Source organism: Amblyomma americanum, chromosome 1 (genome assembly GCF_052857255.1).
Source record: "Amblyomma americanum isolate KBUSLIRL-KWMA chromosome 1, ASM5285725v1, whole genome shotgun sequence".
Taxonomy (NCBI): Eukaryota; Metazoa; Arthropoda; class Arachnida; order Ixodida; family Ixodidae; genus Amblyomma; species Amblyomma americanum.
In genome coordinates, this window is record NC_135497.1 from 257,287,731 (window position 1) to 257,302,913 (window position 15,183).

Below are 15,183 nucleotides of genomic sequence, written 5' to 3' on the forward strand. Positions count from 1 at the left end.
TGGCTGCGGTAGAGAGAGAGCAAAAGAGACAGTAAAAAGAAGAAAACTAGACCAATGCTCTTTTCAAGTAGGACAATGTGACTGTTCAGCTTCCTTCATGCATAGTGCTGTATATGTTCCATTTGCAATTACCCTCTCATTTCAAGCTCATTTTATTCATTGTTTTTCAAGCAACACATATTTGGACATGCAAAATGTGCATACATATCTTTTTTTGGGGGGCACTTCAGTTAAGAAGAACTTCTTACAAGACGAACAGATTTCATGGTCCCTTCAAGTTATCTTAAAGGGAGTGTACTGTACCATAACTGATCAGCAAGAAGTCATCCTTAGACAACTGCGACGCCACTGATGAATCCTGCCCACATGAAACCATTCTTTTTCAAACCAGGAGATCACGTACTAGCTGGATACCAAAACTCACTCCCTCCATACTGACCACTATATATACATACAGGACAGGCTACACTTGCTGCAAGCACTGCAGTGGCTACCCTGGCAGCCTTCATACATTATAGGGCAGCCACATATCCAAACCATCCCACCCCCAATGCCTGTCTCAAGCTCTAAACGAAACCATGCTCCCTTTTGGTAGGGATTCTGAACTGCTGTTAAGCCACATGCAGTGCCCTTTGCTTTCGACTCCTTTCAATGATTGAACTCACCACTACAGAGGGCTCTGCCACAGGAATTCTAAAGCACTGGGAAGAAAAGGATGTTAAGTTTTAATTTCAAAGGAATAAGAGGTGGAAGGGGTAGTGGGAGAAACCCACATAATTTCAGAATTTCTCATGACCAACCAGACCTCAAATTAACAAGGCTGTGTTGTACTTTTCATGTGCAGTGCCTGTAGTAAGCTCATCACACAAGTGAAACAGCTCATCACTGATATGGCACAGTCTTATTTTCCTATGTGAACACAAGTTTGACAACGACTGTATGCAAGGCAAGTGGAACAGAACTGGAGCAATGCCTACGAGATTGTGTGCTAGGATGGTCCAGTTGCTCCCCACCATACGTTGCATTGGCCTTGAACTTCCATGATGCTGGACTGTCCTTGCCCTGCTGGCAGAGCAGACAGCTGCCTCCAAATGCATCCGGGGCTGAATGCACAGACGAGATGCTCCAGTCAGGCCCCATGCGATGCTGCCAGTGCTCCACATAGGTTGGTTCAACGGCAGTGGAGTAGACGTCATGCTCAGGAGTCGGGTCCGAGTCAATACCCAAGTCAGGAGAGGTGTGGTATGACCTCGAGTGGGAGCAGGAATGCTGACCAACGACTGGAGGAGTTCGCTGAGAGGAGTCCACAGGAACCTGGTGGGGGCTCAGCCGAGGAGGCGAGGCATTGCTAGCGGCAGTGGCGAAGCTACGTAAAGAATCCGGTGTACCCACTACAGCACCTGGCAGGAAAAAAAATATTTTGTGTTACAACAGCTTGCCAGTTTGTCAAGGCTTAATGCACTGAATAGCAGCGATACCCTCACAATGACAAGTTATAGTCAAATGAAACAAATGGCTTGTTCTCATGCATTTCTCAGACAAGACCAATCAGCACAGGTTCTTATATAAAGACTGCATTATTTTATCTGATTAACTTGAATACTAAGCAGCTTCCACCAGATCATTAAGCTGTTTCTAATCAAATTTACTACGACAAAAAAAACCCAATAAAGTTTACTCTACGACAGCTTGCAAAGACACCAAGAAGGAACCATAGTATTTTTGTAACAAGTAATACAGACCAATTATGTCCATTTGTAACCAGAAACCTTTTTGTGCACAGCAGCAACAACCGACTGCACTCAATATTATATTTCACCAAGCAAAGTAACTGCGCTTCTTGTGCAGTTTCCAGTGCACAAATTGGGACACAACAATGCATGGATGTTCAAGAATTTAGCACATTTACAAGATAACACGAACCTACCGTAGCGCGAACTCACTGGTAAGCAGGGACATAAATGCCTGTATTCAGCGAAAGCTTGAAACATGTAAGATGCTTCAAGAGAGTAAAACTGCACAAAAAGAATGGGGACAAAAGAGCAGAGAGACAAAGAAATTATGCCAACAACACAGTGTCTTTTCTATGCGTCTTTCTAGTATTCTGTCCTCATCCTTTCTGCATAGTTCTACTTTCCTGGAAATGAACCAATTGGCTCACAAGCATGTTTTACTAAGGCATGCTTGAATTTCGCTAGACTAGATTACTAGATAGCAAGTAATTGCAAAGCTGAGTAAAAAATCGTTTGAAGGTAAAAGCATGCACACACTGTACGTGTAATTAATGAACAATCCTATTAATTACATAGATAAACTTGTGCAAAGTCTTTTTTTGGTTGAAACCTTTAGGCAGTGTATGGCCACTTTACAAAATACCATGAGAAAGCGACTACCTTGTACAGCGAATCCTCATTAATCAAACCCCATTAATTCGGAAATCCAGATAATTCGGACTGCCGATGTAGTCCCAGCCAATGGCCACGTAAGTCTATGCAACGGACTCTTGTTAATTCGAATGCAGCTAGGCTCACACCTATAAATTTGGATGGGCCCCCAACTGTAGGCTTTGTCACAGTATGAACAACACAGCAAGCAATCGCCCAAATATCCAACGTTCACAATAAATACCACATCAGAAAGGTGCCCGTGCACCACTAACGTGTGCGCAACAGGCGGCGTGATAACATTTGGAGAGTCCCATCGCCGAAAAATTGTGCCATCGCATAGCATAGTTTCACTCCAGACAGCAACGACTGCCGCCCAAGCCACACATCGGCCATCCAGATTAGTAATTTTGAGCAGTTTCAGAACCCCATTGGCATGTCGCTGGTCCTTTCACGTTCACACCAGAAGACATCTTGCAATTCCAGCATCAATATGCTTTACAAGCTTGTCATGCACTCTTTGCAGTTGGTGTGATAGAGCCTCCTCACATGCAACAATACCACTAATGAGGAGGCTCCACAGTTATCATGTCACAGCGCGAATGAAGCTATGAAGGGCTTTACCATTTTGAAGCACTTCTGCATTGATGTTTCCGAGTGTGCATGCAGAAAGCCACCTGATGTAATAGCGAAAGATTATCGTTGCCAAGGTTTTTATTTCGCAAGCAGACAACAATCACCCTGGTTTTCAGCAAATAAATTTACTATGATGCAAACGGTTTCAGAGTTTTTTAGGGTCATTAGTGAATTCAGACCCTCGGCTAATTCTGATATTTCCTCAGCCCCTTGAAGTTAGAAACCCATGAGGTTTTACTGTACTCCCACGTAAAGTCAACTCTGAATGTATGTTGATGATACCCCAATTCTGAACCCCCCCCCACAAAAAGATGCTCCAAATATAAGTTGGCACTTCCATCCTACTGGCAACCTGGCTAGCCAAAGGAGGAAGAGAATGTCTACTACACTTTGTTACGCAGGTTCCCGTGGGATGGGGTTGCAGCACGTGCACAGAACAAAGTTTACAGACTTGCAATGATACAAATGCAAGGCCAGCAGTTGGAGGAAAATAGAAATCAAAGGCAATGAAACATCACACTTTCCTTTCTTCCACGCTCTCAGACCAGCTGACTGGTAAGAGGCAAAATGAACTGCCAACAGCCTTGTAATTTCGGATTTTGGTGTAACGCATGCTCTGGAGGTCACAGAAGTTTGCTTTCATGCTACCTGCCGCGCCTGGAAAAGTGACTGCCGGCGCAAGTAAGCTGGGTAAAGAGCACACAGTTTGACCTTCTATTAGCAGGACCGATATGAATATGAATTGACAATTTTTTTTTGACACATGAAGCTCTATGCACCCTGCCAGGAGAGTACCAGCTTGAGGCATGCACTGCCTCTGGCACTGCTGAAATCACCTTATACCCAAGCAAGTGGGTTGTGGTTCCCCAAAAGACATTTTTCCTCAATTTTGTTTAGAAATGTTTGTAAAATAAGGTTGGCTTATATGCGGCTATAGTAGGTTCCACCTCTAATACGCAAGCATAGAAATGAGTAGCTAACACACAATATTATGCAGCTTGCTCCATGAATAGCATTCACATTACCAAGAAACATTTACTCACTATTTCATAAAAACAAAAAAATCATTAACAAAACAAAAAGGGAGGGCTGAAAGGAAGTCTTACCAGAACTGTTTCCAGATTGAAACTGTTCATTTACTCGCAGCTCAAGCCTCAAGCATTTGTTCTCGTACATTGCCCTTTCCAGCTTTAGTTTGAGCTCCATCACTACATTCTGTAAGCTGAAAAGAAATTCAAGCAAAAAATAGTAAGCATTTAAGTTCAGTACACGAGGCCCTTTAAATGAGGTGCCTTTTATGCGAGTTTCACAGAAATAACTTTTTAACAAGGTAGTTGGCTCATGTCTGTGAAATAGGTGTGCACTTATGTTACGACGACAGAGGATAGGACCAAATAGGACAAACAGGGGCACAACTTCCAGCTTTATTCACGAAACTTCAATCAATCAATCTATTATTTTCTCTCAAATAAAGAAGGAGACAAGGCTAAAAGTTTGCAAGCTTGACACAGGTCCTGTCTTCCTTTAACACTTGGCAGTACAGCACAGAAATTGCAAACAAAATATAATTTCTTCCCACAAAGGGGAAGTAGAAAATTAAGGAAATAGGAAATATTATGCATAAAGCAACACTATTGATTACAGCACAAAAGAAAACACCAACACGCTACAGGAGGAAAAAGGAAGAAAAAAAAAGTATACTTCGTAAGAATGTGTGCAATACCATTATGTCAACTTGCTTAGAAAAAAGTGTTTAAAAGCATGACTTGAATGCTGAAAAGGGGCAAACATTTCTTGATTGAACTTTGTTAGTAAAACAGATAGGCCGTTTGGTGCAATATGCTCTAGGTCTCATCACCAACCACATTTCTTTATGAGTAGTCGGCGGGACATGAGTGTTTTTCACAAGTTCTGCAAGATACCCAATATAATTTTCACCACTGCGTGAAAATCTGAAATTTATGAAAAGTCTGTAATTGTATAAAGCAGAAACTGGCAGGATTTCATACCTTAAATAGAGGTAACATGTAGGAGCACAGTAATGTACACCGACAATGCATCCTGCCAAGTGAGCTTATATGACTAGCTGAAAACAAGTGGTCGGATTGAGAAATACAGAAGCCAAAAAAAAAAAAAAGGAAAAGGGCATGACTTGACAAAGTCAAAACAAAAAAAGGCAGTGAAACAGGCAGGGGTGACTTGATCAGAAGGTAGGATAGAAACTATTAAAACTGAAATGCTTGAGCATGGAAGATCAAGGCATGTGTGGCGACACACTCTGTGCACATTTCCGCGCAGCCTCCACCTTGTTATCATCCAGCCCAGCGTAACATGGCCACACGCTGGTCTGCATTGCCGATAAAGCCCAGCGTCATCGCTGCGTCACCCAAGGCACGCGTCACCAACAGCGGCTACAAAAACAGGCAGCCTGGCTGGTAAGAGCGGCTGTTTTTCTTCCGTTACCGAGATGAGCGCAGCGTGGGTATGCTCGTCCGCTGCCGTCGCTAATAAACAGTTATGTTTTATGTTGGGATTCGTCCTTCTACTGTATGGCATCCCACATATGTATTGAAAACCACCCAACACGGTTCGTGTATGTCGAACAAGTAACAAGGCTAAAAAGGTTAAAATCAAATAAAAGCATGTGTAAGGTAACATAAAAACGTCAACAAGTGAAAAGAAAAAAAAAACACGCACAAGGCAGCAAAAGTTTACAGATACTGATTCTAGTAAAAAAAATTTATTGTAACACTGCTTTGCAACCCACTTGCCTTGAGCGGATGGAGCATGCACACCACCTTACACATTAAGACATTACAAACAAATGGTCGTGTGACTACGCCGACATTGATGTTTTTCCACAGACTCGCATATAGTGATAAAGAGGTATGTGCACAAAGTAAAAAGATCAAAAACATTGAAAAGAAAAGGCGGTCACATGGTGAGGAAAGCAACTCTAGATGAGACTGCCCAGATAGCCAAGTCCTTTTTAGGTTAAAAGAAAGACAAGTGTGTCGGCACACCTTACACTTGCCTTTCATCAAAAGAACTTGCCAGTTGGGTGGTCATATCCTCAACAAATTACACCATCCCCTTTTTTGTTTTCATCTTATGTACCTCTTTATCATTGTGTATATTTTCATCTGCTGCCCCAAACATGTTATCGGTTTACTACATTTCAAGTTACTGGCAGATGTTTATCAGTTACCTTACTCAAGTTTCTGTATGGCTTTAGCATTTTTAGTTTTGTTATTTTTAGAGATACACAAACATTATGTTGCATGGGTTTCAGTACAAGCCTTGATTTTCCATGCTCAAGTGCATAAGTATTAACTTTTTTTACCGTCTTATGATTAGTCACGCCTATCCTCTTTATTGCCATTTTTGATGTGGCTTTGTCTTGGGTCCTTCAGTATTTCATGTGCCCACCACCTGTTTCCTGCTGGTTGTATAAGCTTGCCTGGCTTGAGATTTTGACACTAAAGTTGGAAACTGTACCCCTATTATGTTGTTTTTTGTCCTCTCTTTCATTGTTGTCTTGTAGGCGCACACCTATTCCACTTTGATGGAAAGTTTACTAGAAAAATGTATTAGACAGAAAAAAATAGCACTCTTGGATAACACAAAAAAATGCAGGAGGCAAAGGCAGGAGAACAATAGATGCAAGATAGATGCTCTTAAGTTTTCACCTGTCTTCATCATTAGAACTGTTTTAAGATCAATGGATTGCCCCCAACTTCCCCAACTCACTTTGCTTCTTCAGCATCGTTGAAGGCTCTTACAGGCAGCATTTGACTAGGCACATGAGAAAAGTGGTTTTTTGGTTCAAAGGGAGCTTCAAACAAAGAGCAATTTTCTTCAAATCATTTTTGAAGTGAATATTTAGAATACCTCTTGGAAACACAAAAAAGGTTGAACGGCATAATAGGCACTTCTAAAATAATGTATTTTTTTAACACACCACTCCATTATATGAAAAATATAGAAGCACTGAAGCTTTGTCACATTCATTGAAGCTGTGTAGACTTTCTGCAGAAATGGCAATCGAAATTCGGAGAGCTGACCAACCTAGACGCGGTGTCAGTGTATGTCGGGTGCGAGACCGATATGTGGGGCCTCCAACTGCTGCTATCACGCCACAGGCCACTGGTCATATATGACCGACGTTTTGAATTAAAGTCTGCACTCCTGAACAAGCTGCACCATCTAGTTTGCTTCTATAACACCAACTCTTTGTTTTCAGTTTTGTTTTTTTATACACGAGCGATGAGGAGACGTGAAAAATGAAACTCTGACCGGATGTAGTCTGCCGGTCAGCGATCACGGCATCCGTTTCACCGCGCGATCCTCAAAGGCGAAAGGCTATACCGTTGGTTATGATGTCATCTTTCTTGTTTAGCGCAGCAGTGGTGAGTTAGAAAACGAAAATCACCTCGCTTAAAAAAGTTAACTTCACTTGTGGGGCTTTTTCCTCACTCTGCAGATGCAGCGCCATCAGCCGCAAAAACCGTCACATTAATGCGCCAGTGAGATGGCAAAACCTGATAGCTCCTGTATATTTATTACCACTGAAACTAACTACAGAATGGACCAGCTAGATGTAAAACGTCAATGAGGGCACATAAACTGCGGGTGCTATGTGAAGAACGGCTCCCAAACTGCCAGCAGGAGCACGGGTGAGAGTGAGTGGGTGTCTGCCCGCACCGAGAATGGCGGTAACATGCAGTGGAGCTGCTCGCACTACTCCTGCAGTTATGAAGCTTGAAACCCGATGGCCATTAGTCAGCGGTTTGCACAGCCTGCACGTTATGCCGCAAACCAACGAGCAAGCCTCCACCAGTGTGCCACAATATGCAACAACTCGCCACTGCGCTGATAGCCGATGCATGCCGCCACCATTCCCGGCTTCAGAACTAAGTGAATTTATGATGGAGAGGAGACTCTGGAGAACTGGAGTGGGACATGAAGCAAGTCTGTTTCACAAGGCAATGACGGGCGTGCTAACTTAAGGAGAGAACACGTGGGAAGAAGTGTGCCTCCAATCCACTGCGTGAAGGAGACCGGACGAGGAGAGACAAAGATGCACACAGATCGCCTTATCAATGCAATTGTACACTCAAAGCAGGCACACTCTTCGTAGACTGCGTTTTGTGCACTGGAGTGCCGATACAAAAGGCTCCTTTCATTATTATTAAATACCTGGTTTGTGTAACGGAGTTTGCTTTACATATTACCTGGGCAGAAAGCTTAAATGTTTACAATTCCTGATCAGTAAGCTAAAAATATTTTGGTACTTAGCACATCTTGAAACTCCATTTATCTCAAATTTTTCTCGTTTTCACGACTGCAAGTAACCAAGGGCTAAGTGTACTATGTATACTACTCTGCAGCAAATTACTGTAAACATGAACTGCCAACAAATGCAGCTGCAGTGCAGTAGAACGCTTATGGCATCTTCTCATATGACATTCAGTCAAAAGTAAACAGCTACTTTTTCTGCTAATAAGCTTGTGTAACAAGCTACAGACTTCTTTTGTGGAACTCTTTGTCACAGGTGACAACATAAACTCTGCGAGAGATCGGAAAGTAATGGAGACATGACACCTTGCTTATAAGAGACCATTCGTAAGACAAAAACTTCTCTCCAGTAGTTGCATGTTATAAAGAGGTTCAACTGTACATCTAGGCTTGGCTTTGGTCAAAAGGATAGCAGCAATGATAATAAATTACACTAAATGTATTTGCACAGAAACAAACACAGCTAATAAAGAAACAAATAACTATGCCTGACCTTGCCCATGTTACAGCAACACGAAGTTGCGATGATAGTCATAAGGATACATGCAAAACAAGTTTGATACGCTGCTTTTATTGCTACTGCTCTTAATTTCACACTGCTGTTCTATAATGCTAAGATTAGAAGCATGAATACTGCCAAAATTTCACATCGGGAAAGAATTCCTGCATAAATGCCTACACAGCCTCTAAATCAGGTGACTCAAACACAGAGACCATGGGGACTTCTCTTGTCCAGTAATCTTCTATCTTTGCACTATCCTGAGTTGTGAGTCACTTTCACAACACCTAGGGCACCAGACGAATTGAAGTGGTCATGGGTGGCATGAGGAGAACGCTGCCCTTTCCGTTTCCCCTCGCCTTTCCCTTCTTTTCAGGCAACTGGACCATGTCAATGTGTGGTGAGATGAGCCTGAGACCTCTGCTCCAGATTTCTTTGAAGCACATGAATGACAGCATCTACAGTGACATTTATGAGCGGCTCTTGGCTCACTAAGGTGTAGTCCTGAGCTACATCACATTACCTTCACAACCCAGGCCAAGGCTGGCATGAACATAAGAATTATGCCTCTATGTGACCAACCAGCTCTGCTTGAACTTTGAGCTCTACTTCTATGCAGCTTGTGCTGCTGCACTGTCTCAAGTCCTCGAGGGCCAAATGAACCCCTGGAGGCGGTGGCAAATGCTGCCAAGTAGGACCTCCAACAGACATTCCCACATTTATGACAGATGTGATGGGTGCTGTACTAGCTTCCTACAGTTACATAAATTTGTACATGCAAAGCAGTTCAAAAATCTACCTTGATAATAAAAAAGTGCAGTCCTGCATAGATTTATATAACATAAGGAAACACAGCAGTAAACCTACCTTCTGCTTTTATCTTGCAGTTCCATAAAGGCCATGACATGTTTCTTGTCAAGGCTCATCCTTGCAAGACTCTTGCTTTGCTGTGCTTCCCTGCCAACTGCCTCCAGTGTTCTCTGTAGTTCATCCCTTTTCCACAACAGCTGCTTGTGTGCCTCCTTAGATGCACCAAGTTCTTGTTCAAGATGGTTACAGCGAGTGTCCATGCTCTCAAGTTTCCCTTTTGTAGCACTGAGTTCCTCCCTTAGCTGTTCGGCTAAATGTTCGAACTCCTGAAGCTTGTTATTGCAAGCCTGCAATTCTGCTTCAACCTCACTCTTCTGTGTCCTTAGGTTATTGCACTCCTCTTCACAGCTTTGAAGTTTGCTGTTGACACGCTCGACTTCATCTTCTCCAGCACTCACTTCAAGGATCAGCCTCTGCTTCTCTTCATAGAGTGATTGCTTTTCACATTCAAGGGCATCCAAACGTGACGACAAATCAGAAATTTTGGCACCTAACTGGTCTTTTTCCATTCTCAGAAGTTTGTTACTTTGGCTGTACTCATCGGAAATTTTCTTTGCAGCTTGCTGTTCATCCACAGCCTTTTCCAAGTTTTTCCTCAATAGACTTTCTTGCTTTCGCAGAGCAAGCAGGGTCTCCCTGAGATCTTGGTTTTCCACTCGTAGCCCTTCCAGCTCTGAAGATGTTGCATCAAGGTCATGTTTCAGTTTTATGTTCTCCCGAGATATACTCTCACCCATCTCTCTCAAGTTCCGAATTTCTTCGTGCTGGTTTTTGTTTTGTGTAGACAGAGCACCCAATTTAGTAACCAGCTCAGAAATCTTGTTGCTAGAAGACTCGAGCAGCACTTCATGTTCATGCTGCACTGCTTGCAACTTTTGTGACAGCACTGTCTTTTCCTGAGAGAGGTTCGACACTTCATCCTTATGCAGTGCTTCTTCCTTACCCAGCCTAGCAATTTCTTGGGCCTGCTGTCGAAGCTCTGCTGTTAAGGTGTGGTTCTCATCCCTCAGCTTCATTTCTTCCCCGTCTGGCCTCTCAAAACTAGAACCTCTGGCCCGTTCCAGCCGGGACTTTTCAAAAGACGAACGACGCTGGGGATCCCTTAGGGCAAGATCAGAGTTCCTTTGCACAGCTGTCTTGTACTGCTTCTCCAGAGCACAGTGTGCTTCATGAAGAGACTGCAGCTCCTTCTGGCAATCTGCGAGCTCTTTCTCCAACTGCACCTTTGCATCCTGTTCATGGACCATGGCCCGCTTCAGAATATCCTCTCGCCTCTCCTTGCACGCCAGTTCTTTCTTGCACTGATTGAGTTCTTCAGCAGCGCCCTCTTTAGAGTTTGCACCAGCTCCTCCAGGGGTGCAAGGCTCTGTCAAAACAGCTTTCCCAGAAGCTGCAATTGGAAATGCTTGCCATCAAATACAAAATCACAAACTGCAACTTTATTAAATGAACAAGTCTGCTATTTTTCTTGTAGCCCATGACATCTTCCTTAACTACACACAGTAGTTTCAAAGCTGATAGCAAAAACACTATACATAATTAACACAAGGTTACATTAAAGAATAGAGTTGCCAACTGATTTTTCGGACCTAGTGGGACCTGAAATATGGTCCAAATAATCAACCAGTTTCAAAAATCTGTAAACTTTAAAAAAATCAGTTTACTAGGACAATGTCACCCTTAAAAAATTGGCAATTTCGCCCTCTGCTATGTTCTGCTCACAAGCGATAGTGTTAGCCTATACTGCAGTCTGAGTCATGTTTCTGCCACATGTCTGGACCGCACATTACCGATGATGCTTACGTGGCCTGCCAGTCATGCTGCAAGCAAGCCATGCCATAGACTCACAAGCAATTCTGTGCTACCGTGCCGGAATGCATACACACACTCCACATGATTTCGGCAGGGGTGCATCACGCGAAGCAAGGAAGAGTCCATTTCCATGGCAACGATGACTGAGGAGCAGACCAAGAGAGGAAAAATACAGTAAGTGTAAGGCTCCACGACCTCCCCCACTTCACCACTCCCAAATTCCACATGCGGAAGCAGCATCTGAGCTGTGACGTACACTTTCCCTGTAGCACCTTCAGTGTGATAGTGCGCTTACCTTTAGGGGTGTGCAAATATTCGAAATTTCGAATAAGAATCGAATATGTTTGATATTCGATTCGTATTCAAAAATTGATATTCGTGAATTTCTGAATATCCGAAAATTCCCGTATACTCGCCAGTGATCGTATACTGCGCATACTTTCATAAATTCGACCATGGCAAAACCACAATACCTGGGCAAATTAGCCGATAATCGAGTTAAAAATTCCAGGAAAACAATACAGAGGTCCTATCCGCTTCTTTCTACGCCGTTTATCCCGTGGACCGACCGCATCCCGACGCCTGGCTTCACCTCGTGAATATTTCCCAAAGTTGGCTTTCCCACATATCACCCGTGCTGCGAACAAGATGGCCGACGGCCCGCTTCGAGCAATCGCAACGCGAAATCGCGCTTTTTTTTTTAATCTTTCGGTAATGCGTTACATATTTAATACCCACATCTGAAGAATGCGTTCTGTCGCCTTCATAACTCTCCGCGCGTGACTTCCGCCGTCCTGTTTTGTAAACTACGCTATGCGGGAAAGCCTACTTGCGGAATGCCGCGGGAGCCTTTGAAGGGGCACATCAAGTAGTCACAATAGGGCAAGCGATCCTGTTAAAATCTCGCCTATTGCATGGTGCATTGTAACCTGCACATCTCTAACAGGCGTAACGGCAGGCGTGGCATCAGTCGGAAGACTTTGTCGCTAGGGCAAAAAAATAGCCTGGCGGCGTAGTTGCGGCTTCCGAGGTTCACCGCTGCCCCGCGGCAACTTCAAATGTCGGCCCGCGCATTCGCCGATAGTCCAATCCCAGCTCCGCGCGGCTTATTTCTTTTTCCTTTTTAGAAACTGCCTCACCGCTCCGACGCCAGTGTGTGTTCCCCGGCCCCTTGCTTGCATTTGTGTTGTTCTCCCAGCACTCCAAAATGGGTGGCTCGTCACGGGCTTACAGGTGTTAGCGCGATGAAGCCGCCTCATAAGGCCTTACTGCATCTTCAGCATTTTTGGCAGCACTTTCTTTTTTTTGGGGGGAGGGTGCGGGCAATTTTATTAACAGAGGCCTTCGGATGAACCGGGCATTTCTTCTGGTCTTTGAACTCCGAATGAATGAGGCTTAATAGTAATCATGTTATTTTTTTGTTGCCAGTCTTGTCATTTTATGAATTTCATTTTGCATGCGCACATTACTGGTTGGAATGTGTTATGCTGTCTAATCAAGTAGTATCATTTATGTGCACACTGTTTATTTATATGGTACTGAGGCAGTCTAGTTTTGTTTATTTTAGTTGCAAAGACCACACACTATTTTGAAAAAAAAAAATAAGGGCAATGTTTGCTTGCTCATCATTTTCTGATTTTTTTTTGTACTGAACAGATATTCGATTCGATATTCGAAGCCATTTATTCTTCATATTCGTATTCGATTCGTATTCAAAAATTTCAATATTCGCACACCCATACTTATCTTCAAAGGCTTTGTTTCTTGCGCTGCCGTTGCTACACTGGACTACCATATTTACATGACTGTAAGTCAACCTATCTTTTTACTTTGAAAATTCGAAGTTACAGGGTTGACTTACAAATGGAAGCAAAGCACGGCACCATCAATAAAGGCAAGACAAATGAGACATCAGGGAGGCCACAATGTGGTTCCGCATTCGGCTATTCTGCACGCTTGTTTGGAGAGATATTTCAATTTTTTTTTTACTTTTACTGTGCACTGGACGCTCATGGGAGTGTCGATAGTCTATGGAAGGTCCACTGTTCCACTCGCGGCAGCACCGCCATCAGAACCACAGCGCTTGCGGGGTGTGTCGGTGGCTAGTGGAACAGCTGACACCATTCATACATAGTTTCTCTTTGGTGCTCTTTGGCTTTGTTTGCTGCATTTACCTTGAGTGCCAGCCAAATTTGCCAGTTTTTACCATCATGCTTCGTCAATCGTCATGACTGCTCAGAGTCCATTAGCCCAAGAGGGCTGCCAATCCTTACGCTGAAGAAACGAACAACTGCGTGCCAGGCCGCAAGTTTGGCGTTTCAGAATGGGTGATGCAGGTGTGGCGGCTGCAGCAAGGCAAAATTTTCAGCTGTGCCATGTAATGTCGTGGTACGGTAGTTGGCAAAGTGAAGGATTTCGCTGGAAGACGACATGCTGTGGACCGCAGCAGCGATGACGATTGCACAAGTGTGGACAAGTAGTAAAGTGACTAATACGTTTTGATTGTGAAATGTGCACATGGACACACCCTTCTTTTTTTTTTTCCCCCTGACATGAAATATTGGGAAGATGACTTACAATTGAGTAAATATGGTAAGATGTACAGGGCCTTGAAATACACAGTGCTAGTGTGTGCCATGCCTCGAGTGGCAATGGTAACACACAGAAATTGCTGTACATGCAAGCTACTCCATTTGCACAATGGATCTAGAATGGCGCATTCCTTGGTGACAAAGAGTTGGCTTGACTGCAGCAGCAATGCCCGCTCGCAATGTTTAGTACGAAACAACTGACATTCGGGACTAGAGAGTCCAATATATAGGTTGTGAATATGTACACATTCCCAAGAGGCACGTGCAGGTTCCCCAACAAGGTTTGAGACATTGAAGTCCAAAAAATCAGTCAGCTACTCTATTTCAACAAAACTTGCCCCATTTGCAGTCTGCAACTTTTTGAATACTACAAACACTAGTACATCTCAAAGTACACCCCTAGAAGGTACACTAAAAGCTCATGAATTCGAACTTCAAGGGACTGGGAAAAATGTTCGAATTATCTGAAGATTTGACTTATCGAATGACCCCCCCCCCAAAAAAATCTGTCAAGACCTGCATCAACCATGGTAAATTTAATTGGTGAAATACTGGGCAATGATTGCCCATTCAAGAGGGCTGCTGTTCTTTATGCCGAAGAAACAAACAACTGTGCGCCGGGTTGCAAGCTCGACATTTCGGAACGGGTGATGCAGGGTGTGGCGGCTGCAGTAGGGCAAAATTTTCAGCTGTTCCATGCGATGTTATGGTGCGGTTGCTTGCAAAGTGAGGAATTCTGCTGGACTATTTTTTACGTTCCCATCAATGCTTTATTGCATGCATACTGTGAACTGCTCCAGAATTGTAACGGCCCCCTATTGCATGCATACTGTGAACTGCTCCAGAATTGTAACAGCCCCCCGCATTCTTCACAGTGTGATTGAAGTGGAGCTCCCCGCTACCGCATCACGCCCATCATTAACGGCACCGTCGTGTGTGAGGAGGCTACACCACATAGATGGCAAATGACACATCACAAGCGCGAGTACATAGTTTTGGTGCGCTAGAAGAACGGAACCACGTGGGGAGATGCGAAGGAAACGGCTCGGCGGAGCCAAAGAGGCAAAAAAAAAAAAAAAAACTAGCAACGCAC

At 43.7% G+C, this 15,183-nt stretch overlaps 1 protein-coding gene across 21 annotated transcripts in view; it reads right to left on the bottom strand.

The window, feature by feature from the left end:
• The window catches only part of LOC144114981 (uncharacterized), a 154,408-nt gene that overhangs the window by 25,936 nt on the left and 113,289 nt on the right, over positions 1–15,183 (bottom strand). For all 21 annotated transcript variants that reach the window (XM_077649082.1, XM_077649079.1, XM_077649070.1 and 18 more), the window contains 3 exons: positions 9,685–11,077; positions 4,127–4,242; positions 978–1,400 (listed from right to left, as the gene is read on the bottom strand). In XM_077649082.1, the coding sequence (XP_077505208.1) occupies positions 978–1,400; positions 4,127–4,242; positions 9,685–11,077 (1,932 nt within the window). The remainder of the gene's footprint in view (positions 1–977; positions 1,401–4,126; positions 4,243–9,684; positions 11,078–15,183) is intronic.